The 17,511-nt window shown below is 34.8% G+C and overlaps 1 protein-coding gene across 6 annotated transcripts in view; it reads right to left on the reverse strand.

Annotated features, from left to right (window-relative positions):
* Positions 1-1,146: 1,146 nt before the first annotated feature.
* LOC131069173 (E3 ubiquitin protein ligase DRIP2) overlaps positions 1,147-17,511 on the reverse strand; it is a 147,933-nt gene continuing 131,568 nt past the window's right edge. For all 6 annotated transcript variants that reach the window (XM_058004533.1, XM_058004534.2, XM_058004535.2 and 3 more), the window contains 2 exons: positions 2,906-2,978; positions 1,147-1,843 (listed from right to left, as the gene is read on the reverse strand). In XM_058004533.1, coding sequence (XP_057860516.1) covers positions 1,616-1,843; positions 2,906-2,978 — 301 coding nt within the window. In that variant the 3' untranslated portion in view covers positions 1,147-1,615. The remainder of the gene's footprint in view (positions 1,844-2,905; positions 2,979-17,511) is intronic.

Below are 17,511 nucleotides of genomic sequence, written 5' to 3' on the forward strand. Positions count from 1 at the left end.
TATTAGTACTTGCAGTTAGGCAATACTATTGTAATGAAAATTCATTTGTTGTGCTTATCTGGTTATTAAAAAAAAATACTTAGACCAATGAAAAGAAATTATTTTTCTTTCTTTAAATTTTTTTAATTTATTTTATTGTATAGATGAACATTTGTTAACATTATAATTTATCAAAATTATTTTTGTTGCAAACGATTGGCTAATATCGTTTTGCCTCTTATAGGCAGGTTTATCGGAACAACCCATAATCTCAAGTTTTCCGGAATCACCACGCATTTTAAAATTATTTACCTTCTTTAATTTGAGTTTCAACCCTATGATATTAGGGTTTAATACTATGTCATGAGCATATACTTAAGATCCCAAACCTTTAGTTGCAAAGATTAAAACTCTTTTTCGCGACTTAAAGGTTCCCATAATCTCAGAATTTTCAGAATCACCACGCAGAGTCTTTAACTTTAAAAAAAATTATTCATCTATGGACATATAAAACATAGAACCCCGTGAAGTGGTTTGGAAACTGTTCCGGACTCTATTTATTTAATATAAATGTTGTAGCTTTTGTTTATTATGTTAAGTATATTACTTGTACGGGACACACTAATAACAAATTTATTCTGAACATTTTGTTGAACAGTTTATTTAATTTTTCAAAAAGTACTTTACCGATAAGAATAAACATTTAAAGTTTAAACCCTTTGTATGCTGCATATTTGATGGAAACGAAAAGTGTACCATTAAAAAGAATCGATAATTACTTGATAGATTCAGTTCAAAGTTCAAACAAACTCAATCAATGGTATGCAATCTGTCGAGACTTTACAAATGCTTTATAGGGAAAAAAATTAATTAGTTAACCTGGAATACATATTGAAAGGCTCAATTTGTCACATCCTATAACTCACTACAAGTTTTGATTCAAGTCTTCATTTGTCAATTGGATTTGTATTCCATTTTACAAATATGACAAAAATAAGACTTGCATTAAATGGTCCTAAAATAATTGAAATTCCATAAGTTCAGGGCACGTTTGTTGGTGTTAAAAGTAGATAAGCTTCATAACCCGAAAGCAATCTTTGATCTACTTCTGAACCCAAAAGCTAACTTAGTCCAAATCCAAAAGGAATCATCACATAACACAATAAGTGCCAAATGACACTGTGATCATTCTTTTCTCGTTAGATTATACCCAATAAAAAACTAAAACTCATAAAGCAGAGATTCACAGTAAAAAGAAAAACTTGTATCAGCGGAAACCACAAGAATGCTTTCAAGCATTGCTTATGTTCCCAAAATCATTCAAGGAATATCATTATTACCAAGTACACTATTCCTCTCCTTCCCCACTACATCTCATTAGTGATTATATCATCTGCTGAAGCAAAAATCAGAAGAAAAATTAATTCCAAGCAAGATTGTTTCCTCACAATGATATCTCTCGGCAGGATTGTATTCACAATGCCATAGCCATCATTCCAGATGGCTCCCAAATTTGTGAACACTTGTATAGTGTAGAAGGCAAATTCTAAAGAATGAAACAATTTTGAAACTTTATTTGCATCTCATCTGCTGTGCATATATCCACCAAATTTCCTCAAAACAAATGTCCTGCCAGCTAGGATGATCCTCGTGGGGACTTTCTTGCATAAATTAGCACCATCATAAACTCCTCTGCAGTGGGGCTTCTTGATTCTGAATTGAATCTAGATTCAGCTCTTTCATGATCCATTTCCTGTAAAGAGGATAGCCGGTCTGATGAAGCAGCATACTGTATCCAGAACTCCACAAGACTGTACAAAGATAGGCTTGGAACAATAGGTTGGCCACAGCATGTTATTTCAACCTACATCACAAGGCTCACAATGTTATTTAAAGCTACAACATGAGGCCAATTGTAGGGAAAATGTAAAGCAAAAAGATACACTAAGAAACGACAGGTTTTCATTTTTGTAAGATTATTGCTTGCTGGGAATGGTTAATAATAATAATAATTGTTCACAAAACAATCATTGCTGACACAATAAATACATGTCACAAAATTGTTTTTTGCTAAATAATACAATTTATTCCATGGCATTAAACCTACATATTTGTGCCACTGTCTCAAACAAAACAGAAATTAATGTGGGATTCATAAGCTATATGCAAACAACCATAGTTACAAGGAAACTCCATCATAGAGACATGGACTGTGTCCCCATCCCTGTACCCACAGTTTCTAGTTACTACACTTACATACATATAGCCATATCCTTATTCATTTACTCAGGTACTCTAATTTGATCGGCATCCTCATCCTTATAACAGCACCCATACAGTATAGTGTATGCCACCATGTCTCCAGTGAACCATGCCAAAAAAAAATTGACTACATCCCGATTGTATTACAGTACCAAAATCAAATATAATATTAAGGCTAACTTCAAGGTCCTGAAAAATAGCAGGTCATGTTCATCTTGAAATTCATGATTAGACCATTACACATATGTAAGAACTACTTTCATGCAAAATCAAATCAATTTTTATTTAAGTGAAATGAATCTGCTCGACTTTAAAGTAGATCATCTGACATTTAAATGTTTTATTTTCATACATAAACCTGTGAATCCTACTAAAAACAGAGTGCTTCTTGATTTCCAAGTCTAGACTAGAATATCTCATCTTAGAGGGTTGAATACTTCAACACTAAACTTTGAAAGCATGGCATTCTCAAAGATATGACAAGGCGCTTGACATTCAATCTTAAATTAATATATAATGTTACTCTGGGACACAACAGTATCACTTACAAGAAAGTTGCCATTGAAAGTTGAGCAAAATAAATTCAATACTACAGAATCTCTATATTTAATAAGTTAATTCTGAATAAAACATAACCGGAAATCCAGAAAGTGAGAAAGATCACCTCAGATTCGTTTTTCAAGTCAAGCTTCTTTACAAGATATTTCTTCACATATGAAACTGGTACATTTCCATCTCTGTGACAGTGGCAGATACATGATCTACTGTCAGCTTATTTTAGACTTTCACACAAATATGAGAAAGAAAAGATGGAACTTCAAAAAAAGAAATATTGATAAAATTAAAATTCCTTCTAAACCATCATGAAAATGCACTAAGTTTAAACGTAACATCAAGTCTCTGATGTCACTATTGATCACAAAAAAATTATAGGAAAATCATTATTGTCTAGGGTTCAATGGTACATAAAAATCAAAATTTGCTAACTTAGCTTCAAAAATATTCTCTTGCATGTCTAGGTATTTCACAAAGATAAAAGTCTTGCAACTTGGAAAGCAAAAAACTGCAAAAAAACATTCGCTTAAATGAATTTGTGTGCACCACCCCCTAGGCAGTAAGCACAAAAGTCGTACCAGAGTTCCTGCAATCAGTCCAAAGTTACACTCATGAAACAAACATTTGTTGTTCCATGCAAAAGAAACTTCAATTCTAAGATTTAGTAGAAGTATTGACCTATTTTTACTCAGGTTATGAATATAAACACTGGCATACTGCAATTGTTTTTCAATAAAAAATGCAACTTTAAATAAATCATACGTTATCCAGCTACATTCAAAAGAAAAATTCAAGCAAGAGGAAGATTCTCAGTACTTTAACTTCTCTGTCTTTCCCAGGAATTCTAAAAGCTACAGACTGCCTTCCCTGTGTTTGCACACACAAACAGTATAGAAAAATACAGGACTGATTAGAAATGTTTAGGAGCGAAGAAATATTAAGGCTCATTACAGTGGATGACACTGCCTAACTTTATTCATAGAGAGGCATATCCCTTGACATTCCTCATTGATCCTAGTGGAATGTCACAGCTCACTAGTTTCAGGATTCCAACTAACTCAACAATCCTGAGTATATCTTCTATTAGAAAATAAAAAACATTAAGAATATCAAAAGGATTTGATTATAACCGCTTCACCTAAAGGCTTATTACTTACATTTTATAAAGTACCCATGGTTTGGGCTTGGTACGTTTATATCAACAGTTATGCCCCAAAGCTAACCTATGGGTTTTGTTTTCAGCATTTGCGTCTATATGTGACCTTCAGATTCATTAACCAACAATATGATTGTAGGCTTATATTCAAAAGCCACGTATGCTGAGCCATAGGTCTTGAATAAATTTCTTGTGTCCATAGGCTTAGCTGTATGTATTGTTTCTGAACAAAAACAATACTTGCAGATTATAACAACAATATCAAAAGTTAAAACAAATTGTAAAAAAAGAAGTAAAACTGGATTTTTCTAAGAGTATCTACTACAGTCCAAATTTAGTCAACAGCAACATTAATGTCAAAAGACGGGCTCATCAATATCAACAGAAAGTGCAGTAATTAAAGGGGACAAAAATAAATTTGCAGACTAATACTACAGACAACACATGCGAATGTCAACAACAGCCACAATAATATGTATTTTACTGTCCTAGCTAGAGAAATAAAACATATGAATGTCCTTAAATGACTAAAATAGGTCAATGGGACTAGAAGAACCCTAGATCCCGAATACATATACTTAAACAATTTAACCTTTACTAGAGAGGGCAAGCTCACAGTGGTTAAACCCTAAAACCATGAAACCAGAACTTGCATGATTAGGATGCTGTGTCATGCTGACATCATTCAGTGCTTCTGAAACCAGCAATTGAGTTTTTAGCTATGTTACCCCATGTTTCTGGGATGGGGATGGCAGGAAATGGGTGGCTGTGTTTTGGGGATGGGGAGGGCAGGGAAGCCATTTTTAGGGGATAGAAAGAGATAGCTATTAAAATAATAGGGAAAATTTTTAAAATATTGAAAATTTCAAATATTCATATAATAGCATTGATAAGGCAATCATCATAAGCACTGTAGAACCTTAACACATAATATTAGAATTCAATTGACATTTTCATTTCATAGAAAACAAGAAATAAATTAAGTTTTAACAAAATTTAATTGCATTCATTGACAATGTGTGTATATATTATATAAAAATTTACAACAAAATGCCCAAAGGCTGCAAGTTTCAACTACAAAATGACAAAAATATAGAAATATGCAGCTGTCTCTAATCAGCATCTCTCAACACTGCATCAAAATCAGAGTTTGAGTCACTGCCACTTGGTCTACTTTTGCCCTTTGCTCACTTCTCTTCCCTTCTTTCACTTGGTTTCTCACAGCTGTGCTCTTCTTTTTTCTGCTTTTCACAGTTTGCAAAATGACACAAATGGGCTCTTTTTTTGGTTTTAAATGTTATAATGAATTTCTAGATTCAGGCTTCATGTAAAGGGGTGTCCTTTATTTTTATTATTTCACTTTTGTGTTTAAAAAAAAATTAAAAAAGAATGGAATGAAAACTTGCTAGGCCATAGGGGATGGCTAGTCATCCCTTGCTGTTCCCAAGACTTTAATAAACGTCCCAGGACATTTCCAAATTTTAAAAAAATGTGGGAAGGTGTGGAGATGTTTCCTACCCATCTCCATATCGTCGAATGGTCCCTTTTTGGGGATGTCGCTATTTTGACTGAGAATACTTCCCCGGGTTAAATAGGTTTTGGGGAATCAAAATAAATCAAACGAGAAAACTGCACTAAAATATAATAAAACACCTAAATTTTCAACCGTATATATGTCATTAAAGGATGGTGTGCTAAATGTCAAGCTAGCATGAACTACCATCATGACTGAAAAAATAAGAATAAAACGTCTATTTTCTTGATCTTAGTTTCATTTGGATTGGCTTTCGTTTCTTTGTTTCATCCTAAATTTGAGTTCTATAACGTTTTTGTCTTGGTGTCTGATGAGTCAAACATATTAGGGCCATGACACAAAATCCCATCATTTTCCCTATTGATTGAGCATTTATATTTAGACACAACACAAATCCTAGGAAGCCCGAGCTTATCCGATCATCTTAGAACTAATCAAGGATTCATGCACCACAGTATACTCAACTATATCCTTCATTGCTTCCTTCCTTGATAAAAGATACTTCTTTACCAATTTCCTTCTTAGAATGACCATTTACACAAAATATCTTTCTGTAACAACCACCTACTAATACAGTCTATACACAATGTCCCCTTGAAAACTAAAAGCCCCCAACCTAACATTTCAAAGAAAAATGATAGAAAGATATTAGAAAAAATACACAGTTACTGCACAAATATCAAACATATCATGCCAAATCGATACTAATGACTGCCAGTAACTAGTATCGTACATATAAAATCAAATGACCTTACAGGGGTTTATAATTAAAGAATGTCATTTCTCATTTTAGTATATTCATGCCAACCTAAAGAAGTTTATGTTTTCAGACCCCAAAACATATATGTATCAAGAGCTTGGGGAAAAGCAGAAAACAGGAACATCCAGATGAGAATTTCTAGAGATATCCACCAAAACAGAACACCAAGGGAACACCCTGAAGTAATCAAGGGCATCAGGACATTCCCAACGGCCTGCAGTTTAAAAACAGCAAAACAAAAAGAAAATATTAAAAAACTGCCGTCAGCAAGGTTGATAACCTTTAGCAGGCAGGATTCAACTTCTGATGACATGGATATACTTCACATTTTAGCCCAGGAAAGATGCAAACAAATGTTGTCTATACTGTATCTTCTGTGTTGGGATTAAATTAATGTTTTAAATAAGGGTAATGATAATTCTTTGTAAGTAGAATTTTATGCATCTGACATGAAGATGCTGGATGTAATTGAGTGCTTGATATAGGTTGATTAAGTTAGTCTTAATTTATTTATTTATCTCTATTTAAAAATATTATTAATTTTCATATATTAATTTAATAGCCATCCCTATAATACAAAAAAGAAAATCTCGTCCCCAAAAGCAAATCTCCAAGCCTCCATGTTCCCCCATTCCTGAACTCAGACAAACAATTCAAATTTTTGCCCTAGAATAATTTCAATTATAGTTCTCCACCGTCTAGATAAACAATTTACAGAAATTCATTTAAAAGATCTTAAACATTTAGCTACCTCCTCTAACATTGACCACTGCATGTATCTCATAATAACCCTACTCATGTTACTGTATATCTTGTATTGTCAAACTTACATCGTGTTTGTCATGCCCAATTCTCCTTTGAGAAAGCATTTCTTTTTAATTGAATATTGATTACAAATATCTTGTTCATATGAGCATCACCAATACAAGCTCCTTATGAGAAAACATTTTGGAATTCACCAACGGAAAATCAAGAGTCGCTAATTAGAAATCCACTTTTATTTAGAAACCACCTCCAATGGAAGACCAAGGGTCACAACATAGAATTCCACTTTAGATGTCCCTACGGAGAATTTGAACTTGGGTCTTGTTGGTGTACGTATTATCATATACCGAACATTAGAATAAAATACCCAAGGATACTCTATCCTCTCTTGAAAAACCACCACTTATGCTAAGGTTGCAAGAAGATTATATGGTGATTCCAAAGTTTTTTTGGTCAATTCTTAGCGTGTGGATAAGCTCAATCGGCGTTGTGATATGCTGGTAATACACAAAAGGACTTACGCTTGGCCCGTTCAATTCACAATGGAGATTTATCGTTTTTGGGTTTTGGATTGTGGGCTTCAAGAAAACTGAAAAGGAGATAAGGTTTAGAAATTATAATCTATTCCTAAAAATTCAGGAGACGGTGAAGACTGGGTGAAACTAATAACAACACTTTGTTTCGCCACACTTAGGACAACTACACAAAGCATGTGCAATCTTCTAAGGTTGTGCTCAAGATTTTCAAACTTATGAATAATACCAACAATTGAACAATATTACTCAAAGTAGAAGTTAAGCATCCACATCAAAAGCTCAGGCTAACTTTACACATTGAATGAAAATCATCCATCCAACAAAAGTATGAGCAAAAAGTTTCACCAATCTAAACTATCAAATCCTTTGTTTCGCCACACTTAGGACAACTACGCAAAGCATGTGCAATCTTCTAAGGTTGTGCTCAAGATTTTCACACTTATGAATAATACCAACAATTGAACAATATTACTCAAAGTAGAAGTTAAGCATCCACATCAAAAGCTCAAGTTAACTTTACACATTGAATGAAAATCATCCATCCAACAAAAGTATGAGCAAAAAGTTTCACCAATCTAAACTATCATGAGGGATAAGAACCATGCAGACTCCAAAATAAGGGAAATAATCACCATCAATTCGAACAATGTATTACTTATTATTTTGGCAATCCTAAGCAACAATTGCTTATCTCAACATGTTTTGCAACATGCTCCCATAATTTACAAATGAGGGGTGAGCTCAATTTATAAGCTCCCCAATTACAATTCAATGGCCAAGATTGATTTCCAATCAACGGTCGAGAATAAAACAACCTAACCCTAATCATAGTTTCCCAAAATAGATCAAATATCTGTCGGATGAGAGACAAGTGGCACAAGATGCTATCTTTTAGGATTGCACCCCCTTCTTCTCCTGAGAGATAGTGTGTTCAATGAACCTAGACATGTTGACTTGAATTCCCCAATTTGTGCCAAAAAATTTGCCTGCCTATGGAAATTTGTCTGGAATACTCTTCTTGCTGCCAATTTATGTTGCACGTGGGAGCTTGTCTTTGACTCTTCTGAAATGAAATCCTTCAAGAAATATGGAATTTCTTTCCATACTTTCGCAGAGTCTGAAGACTTTTCTTTCTTGATGCCTGGAGACTCTTTCAGGTGCCTTGAATTTGGAGAAGAATTTGATTCATCTCCTCTTTATTTTCCTCTTTGTTCTTCTTCTTTCTTCCTGTTTCTTCTCCAACATTTAGTCAAAATTTGATTCTTTTGGTTGTGGAAAATTCCACAATTAGCCATTTTTCATGTATCAAACTTTTATCAACCCGTTCGTTTGATTGACCCTTGATTTCATGTGCTTGTCAAATTTATTTTCCTGCTTGATTGCTAGTCTGATTTCATGTGAATTTGTCAAAATTTGTCTTTTCTCATGGCGTGCCAGCTTGACTGTCTTCTTGTCTAATGGATCAAATTTGAGGTCACTAATCCGGCATCTTCACATATTCCATTTATGCCTTGGACAAATTCGTGTCTGAGTTTGATCAACTTGCTTGGATAAAGGCTTGGACAATTTTCAGTCCTGTCTTATGTCCTGACATGCTTCATGTTAATTGGCTTGTCCTCGGACTTGGAATATTCTTGAACAATCATCCTTCATGTTTGATGAATCGGAAAAGTTCGGACAGTCACATGTCCTCTTGTCTTTGGCAAATTTTGGAAATATAATCAGATAATTTGTCTTGCTCTTTGTCATGTCATCTTGGCAGGCTTCAGAAGTATGATCGGACAAATTGTCTTCCAATTTGTCAGGCAATCTTGTTCTTGGAAGGACAAATTTCATGCTTTGGATTGTTTGGCATGCTCAAAGGCTTTCCTCTTGGCAAGGCGAAGTTCACATATCCTTGGACAATTTTTAATTTGCTCTTGATTTAATTGGACAAGACCTTGGACATGTCTTATTCTTCAGCAAATTTTGGATGATCTTCTTTCTCGAACATGGAAGGATGGGCTTTCCACATCCTTGGAGAAATTTCAATTTGTGCCTTATTTGATTGGACAAGACCTTGGACAATTTTTTTCTTGATCAAGACAAACATGTAAGGCTTGGAATATGCTAAGACATATTGTCTTGTCTCTGTGCTTATCAAATTTAAAGGTCTGACACCAAGCTTTACTCATTCTTTCCATGTCAAGCGCTTAGATGATCATTCTTCAAGCTTTCTCTCCTTATTATCATGCGAACCTTATTATGTTTCCCTTCAAATTTTGGCGGTCTTGATAGAAATTACTCAAGCCAATCTACTATTTTGTGTTCATCTTTAACTGTTGTTCTTGACTGGTTTGGACAGAATTCGAACAGTCTTGCTATGCCACAAGCGAATTTGCTTTATGCCAATCTGATTTTGAACTTGGAGACTTCAATTTACTTGTCCTGATCGCTGTTCATGACAGAATTTGCACAGAGTTTCCTTGGCTTTCACACAAACATCTTTCTCATGCCTTAAGCGTATTTATTGTGAACATGGCGAACTTCTGAGTTTGATATGCTTGGTTTCTTATCTTCATGGCAAATTTTACTGTCTTTGATCATGTTCTGATTGCTTCTCCATGTTCTTCATGTTTGGAAGCTACTTACTTTAGCTCATTCTTGGCGAATTTTGGGCATAGGCTTATGCTCCAACTTTGGCGAACTTGGATGATGTCTTGACATGTATCATCTTGCAGATTTGAAAGATTTCTGAGGAGTTTATGTGCAGATTTGGAATCTTTCTCCCAAAGCAGATTCAAGGATGATTAATGGTGAACTCAGAATTTAATCAGCAAACCTTGGTGATGGCGAACTTGAACCTTTTGAAAGTCCCTTTCAAACCCTTGGACCTGCTTTATTCCTTCTTCTGGAGATGTTCAAGGTAGAATTTTCACCTTCAAACTGTTATCAATGGCGAATTTGAGGAAAATATTGAGCTTATTTCCTTCAAACCCTTGATTTTTCTTTATTTCTCATCCAAATTCTTCTGAAATTTTGATAATCTAATTGGATTTTGGAGCTGCTTCCTTTGAAGAATTCGATTTTTTATTTTTTTTTCAAGCCCTTGAATTTACTTTATCTCTGCAAGACTAATCTGATAATATGATCAGATTTTGGCATGAATCTGATAATCTTTTAAATTTTTGAGCTGCTTACTCTGATCACTCTTAGCAATTTTCTTGAATTTGGCAAAGAGAAGTGATGGTAAAACCTTGTCTTTATAGCTTCTTGAGTTGCTTCTAGAAGCTTTATTGTTTTATTCTATCTTTAGGAAATTTAAACTCCTTGCCTTCTTCTAGAAGGAAGCTTGAAAGATTCTCAAAAATTAGAAAGTTTTATTGTTTTATCCTCCCTCTAAGAAGTTGGAATTTTATCCTTAGAAGCTTCCATCGTGTTTTAGAAAGATTTATTTGCTTTAAATCTCCTTCTAGAAATTCGAATTTGAGGAAGACATGTCACAATTTTTTTTTGAGTTTGATTGTTTAAATGCCAAGTCATCATACTTGCCATCTTTAATTCTCTTGGAATGCCATGTCATCTTTTATTGCCAACTAGGAAATTTATATCATTTTTTTTCTATGCCATCTTCAATTTCGCCTAAGTGGGCCCTACATTTTTTCTCAAGCTTTGGCTAATTTTACACATCTTCCTTATGCCATGTTTCTAAAGTGGACTTGGAAAGAATTTCTTGCTTGTGCCATGTTTTTAAAGTGGACTTGGAAAGAATTTCTTGCTTGTGCCATGTTTATAAAGTGGACTTGGAAATAATTTCTAGCTTGGACATGAGGTGCACTTTGAAAATTGTCAGACATTTTTGGTGCATGAATAAGCTTAACCTTAGGCAGGAGTTAAGTAACCCTTGTCGTGAGTTAGTTAACCCTTGGTAAGAGTTTAACACTTGTTGAACAATTTTTCTTGGACAATTTTTAAATTGATCCTGCTCAAACTTCTTCCACATTTTGATTGATCGTCTGCCATTCTACTCTTGAACCTTGTTGAACTTGTCTGCCATTTTTATTTCTTCAACCTAGACGAAATTTTCGATGTGCCATTCCACTTGCCTTCTTTTGACTTGGTCAACAATGTTCATGCCATGTTCATACCTTGCTGGTTCATCTGGACAAAAACCCTAATTTGGATTTCAATTTTGCTTTTTGCACTTGGAGACCTCATTTTTGAAATCTGAGAACATGGGTAGGAATAATTCGACATGGGGATCAAAACCCTAATCTCAAACAAAAAAAAAAAATTCAAACCCTTGCTTTTTACACTTAGAAGCAAAAAATTTCGAATCTGAAGACATGGGCAGGATCAGAATAACCTAAAGAACAAAACCCTAATCTTAGAAAAAAGCAAAATTTTCGAAGCCTTGCTTTTTATATCTAGAGGCGAGATTTTCAAATTCCGACAAAATGGGTAGTAATAAAATAGCTAAAAGAACAAAACCCAGATGCTAGTTTCAAAAAAGCAGAAAAAGCAAAAATTTCTAAAAAAGCAGGTTGTCAGAAATGACCCAAAGCGATTGCGATTTTCGTCCTTTAGACCTTCTGAAGACTTTGACAACACTCACAAGTGATTCCGGGCATGATTTCTCAATTTGGCTCAAGATGACCTCAAAACTCTAACTCTTAATTTGCAAAAAGATTGGTGATTAGCAGATGCGACGCCAAAGCAGAACCCTAAAAAGCAAAAACAGGGGGTCCCCATTTGCAATGGGGCGATGTGTGAAATAGGTCACAACAGGTCTCCACAATGAGAACCCAAGAACTTTGAGAACATAATGAATAGATCAATACTACAATGGAAGAAAATCCTACAAACGATTGAGAACATTGAGACATTAGAACATCGAGACATTATGCGGCCTTATGGTCTAACGATGGTACTACAAAGTTTTTAGTAAACTTAAAATAACAGTTATGGTTTCAAACTCTCCATGTACTCGCAAGTTATTTTGTCAGCCAAATAAATAGCCCATTAACCCACCTAGCTGAGTTTTGGCAAGTTTTGCTCAATGAGTTTGACTCAAAAACTACACAGTTGAACCCTGATAGTAATATCATAATAAGTTTTGCTCAGTTTTGGCAAGTTTCGGTGCAAGTTTTGGTGGGTACTTCTAAGTCTTGAAAGCTAATAAATTTAAATATTTTTTTATCTTCTTAGTTTTGCAAGTTTTTGCCAAGTCACAAAGTCTGAGTGTAAAGAGGGTTGAGTTTTTCCAAATGGCACGTTTTGAAATTATGGTCATACCATTGGCAGCTTAAAAAAATGTTCAGGAAATATACAAAAAATAATTATTATAAATAATATCTAAGAAGCCCAAAATTTAGACTCAAGGCGCTCTTTGGAACTCAGCACATTCCCCACCTTTAAGATGTAAAGTCCGAAACGTAATACAAACGGTCAGAGATTTCAATTTCTTACACAACATGACCATATAAAGAAGGAACCTACAGCCTATCAACATTCCATTTAAAACAAGTAGACAAACATAGCTTGTGGATGCAAGTGATGTTGGGTTCCAAAACCGCAGCTCCACTTCCTAGAACGAAATCTCACTCACAAGGCCAAGGTTGTCATCAAGTGAATAACAAATGCTCATCAACTCAGTTTTGCAAGATTTTGCTTAGTCACAAAGTCTGAGTGTAAAGTGGGTTGATTTTTTCCAAATGGCAAGTTGAAATTATGTTCATACCATTGGCAACTTAAGAAAGTTCAAGAAATATACAAAAAGCAATGACTATAAACAATATCTAAGAAGCCCAGAATAAAGACAATTACAAAAATGAGGAAGGCTTATGCTTGGGTTAAATTAGCCACCCAAGAACACAACAAATTTAGACTCAAGGTGCTCTTTAGAACTCAGCACATTCCCCACCTTTAAGAGGTAGAGTCTGAAATGTAATACAAACCGGTCAGAGATTTCAATTTCTTACACAACATGACCATATAAAGAAAGAACCAACAGCCTATCAATATTCCATTTAAAACAAGTAGACAAACATAAATTGTGGGTGCAGGTAATGTTGGGTCCCAAAGCCACTACTCCACTTCCTAGAACAAAATCTCACAAGGCCAAGGTTGTCATCAAGTGAATAACAAATGCTCATCAACTGAACAATAGAGGGTTTAGGGCCCAACTCAACAAGAGTGGGTTCTCTCTCCTACATTCCAAGCTCGGCTTAAACACGGGAGGGTGTTCCTAGAAGCTTGTACAAATAAAAGATGACTAAGTGATGGTGGTAACTAAAAGATGATTAAGGGATAGTGGTAACTAAACCCAGATGGTTGATATGTCTCCAAAGAATTGTCACCGAGCATGAGAGCAACTTGGCTTACTATCTCAATATAGCCAATTAATGCCTTCACAATGAGTGTGAGGCATAGACAATACAAACAATTCACAAAGATTCGTAAAGGCTATTCCCTGTGATGTAGTGAAACGTGAACTGCACCAACTGAAACTAAAATAAAAGATGGATTTAATGATTTTTTGTTAAATGATTGCTTGAGCCAAACTATCCAGACTGGTGCCTATTTATGGGTAACAAAGTCAAGCTAACAAAGGGGATGCAATGAAAGGAAAATACTAAACTATGATCTAAGCATAATGATGCATCAAATGGGAGTACTTTAAACAAAATGTACTTAGTTATCCAAGATCAAAATGAACAGATTCATATGTAAACTTTGAATGATGATTACAACGCTGTAATTGTATTAAAATGCTGCCATGCTTTCAAACAAAATTTACATTCACAACACGAAGCATGTTGAAGGGAATTTTTAAATGTTTGGAAATACCCTAAATTGTACCTATGATTTTGGAGAAATTACATCTGCAACATGCTCTACCATTGTACCTTCAAATATTTTGCAACTTTCACTACTTGTTTGCAATTGACCTTCAATAATTGAAACCCTTAAAGACTTTGACACAATTTCAACAATAGCATTATTGCTGACTACCTTGATATGAGTTTCAAGACACACAATGTAATTCTAGGTTGAAACCCTAATCCATGGCATTGTAGCACCCTAAAAAATCTACAATTAGGGATGAATCTTTCTCAAGTAGATGCGTTAGATCAATAGAAGACATCTACATTTACTACTAGTAGATGGGCAAATCAATGCCATTAATGCAAGTACCAACCAAAATATCCTCGTACAAAGGATGTAATGGTGATGAACTTCAAGACCAACCAATATCTTCTACAAATGTACAACTCACAATCTGTACTAACAGCTAGCTTATATTCTATATTCTGTCTCAATGGAAGATAAGGCAACTACAAGTTTGTAGTTTACTCTACAAAAATATAATTCCTGAACCAAGAGTAAAAACTAGATTTTCGATTATCAATTGGTCCAGCAAAGATGGAATCAGTATACCAAATAGTAACAAGTCAGCAGTTCTCTAATATAGAATGTCTTAAGTCAAGGGTGTTAATTTTAAGCAATCAGATATTAATTTGAATAATCAAGTTATAACAGAACAGTAACAACAATAAAAACACAAGACAAGACACACCAATACCCTAGGAAAACCTCCCTCTTGGAAGTGAAAAACTCAGCCACAAAGTACAATATGTATTATCTCAAATGTAGGCAATTACAAAGCAAGTGTGCTTATCTCAGGTTGATGTTCAACCAGCAAGTTAGCAGATCTGAATTCCTCTTATATAATAATGGAGATTGCAGCCTTTATCATCAGCATCTAATGCGCACAAGGCAAGCCTTCATTAACTTCGCAAGATCTTGATAGCATCACCTAACAGCCAGGCTTCACACAATGGATGAGGAGCAAGTTCGCACAAGAGAGAGGGAGAGAGATCGCCAAATATTGGAGAGCAGATTACAAGTGTTGATGATGATGACAATAACTTCATTTGCTGTTGGTTTTATATCCAGCCTTGGCGCTTAATACATCAAGTCGGCTTGCTTGTTTATTTCTTTGAATTGCATTGATATTTTACAAGTTACATTTTACTTGTCTCCACGTTACATGTTTGGGTCCAGCCCATTTATTTGCCACCACGTTACATGATTGGGTCCAGCCCAATAGTTCGAATTACATGAGAGAGAATACATTTGACTTTAACAATATTAAAGTGCCATAGTCAGGTATCCGAACTAGATATTATTTTCAACACTCCCTCTTAGCTAGAGAGGATAACTGCCACTTGTCATGATCCATTCATGACTTTCATCTTGTTGATGCATGATAGCCTCGGTAAGATAAATGATTGAATGAGAGATAAATGAAGTCTCTCATTCAATCATCTATCTTATCGATAGACTATGATAAAGACTTCAGTTATCATTCCTTCATTTGATGATTATTCTTCGACTTATATATATACAACCTTACTTGCAAATTCCGATCAACATCGGATTCTTAACCAATGCTTAACTACCGATAATTATCGGTTGTAAATCATAAAGCATAGAATACCAATTGGTGTCGGTTTACATTGTTAATCATATGCACACCGATTAGTATCGGTCAAACATGTTAACTATGTAACACCGATTGTTATCGGGTTTAGTTTATGACTACATACGTACCGATTAATATCGGTTGACTTGTTTATGATATACACGTCGATTAGTATCAGGTAACTTGTTAAGTTTTATATATATACACCAATTGGTAAATGCGATTATGATTGAAAAGGTGTGATCAAGTAATATCTTGATTGGTCATGTCTAATAGACATGACCGGTCAAGGTATTGCTTGATCCTCCTTGTAGACATATATATATCAATCGGTGATTGTGAGAAGGACATCGAAATTGATAAATGCTCTTTCTCCATCTACAACATACCAGACAATAATCAGATTTATTATATTAAGAAATAACACATACTTGAAAGAAAAGCTAACCTTGAATATAACTTGCATCTTGAATTGAAAATTGAATAACATTTGCATGGTATCAGAGCCAAGTTAAATCGAACCTGAGGCTATTCAATTTTGTGGAAAATTCAAAACAAGCCTATATTCAACATCACATTTCTTCTAATGGCTAGCCCTATCAGATTCGAAGATAGACTCGGAGGAGGTGATGACTTCTCAGCATGGAAGTTCAGAATTCAGATGATTCTAAAAGAAAATAAAGTCGAATCATTTGTAAAAACTGAAACTGCAGAACCTGAGACTGAACCTGACAAAACAACTTGGAGAGAGGGAAATGAAAAGGCCATCAAAATCATAGTTGATGGGGTGAGAAATAATATTATGCCCATCATAAGGAAACATGAAATGGCCTACCACATGTTCAAAGCACTTGAAGATGCATTTGAGATATCCAATGCTAGTAGAACCTTGGCGTTAAAAAGAGAAATAAATCATATAGCTATGATCAAAGGGGAGTCAGTCAATGCCTACTTCATGTGGATATCAGCCCTAAGGGATGAACTAGCAACCCTTGGATATGAGATCCAAAGCAAAGAATTAACACTCATTGCTCTAGATGGGTTGCCTAGTATATGGGAAACATTTGTCCAAGGCATCAATGCAAGGGATGAATTCCCAAAGTTTGATAGGCTAAAGGCAGATTGTCTCCAAGAAGAATCAAGGTTAAATAAGAAAGGACTCAAACAAAAGAATATAGATGAAGATCTTCAAGTCCTAAATACAAACTCAAACAAGAAAAGCAAGCAGAAACAATTTAGGAAGAGGAAAGGTCGTCATGGCAAGAACACCTTCAAGAAGGACCTTTCACAGATTCAATGTTACAGATGTGATAAATTTGGGCACTATGTTGCCAAATGTCCAAAAAGAGCCAAACAACAAGCCACATTTGCCAAAGCAGGAAAATCTAAAAGGGAAGATGACTCCGAGAAGTATGTACTCTATTCAGCACTTTCAAACCAAGACTCAAACAAGGTTAACTCCTAGGTGATCGACAGTGGCTCATCCAGACACATTAT

This window comes from Cryptomeria japonica, chromosome 5 (genome assembly GCF_030272615.1).
Source record: "Cryptomeria japonica chromosome 5, Sugi_1.0, whole genome shotgun sequence".
NCBI classification, from domain to species: Eukaryota; Viridiplantae; Streptophyta; class Pinopsida; order Cupressales; family Cupressaceae; genus Cryptomeria; species Cryptomeria japonica.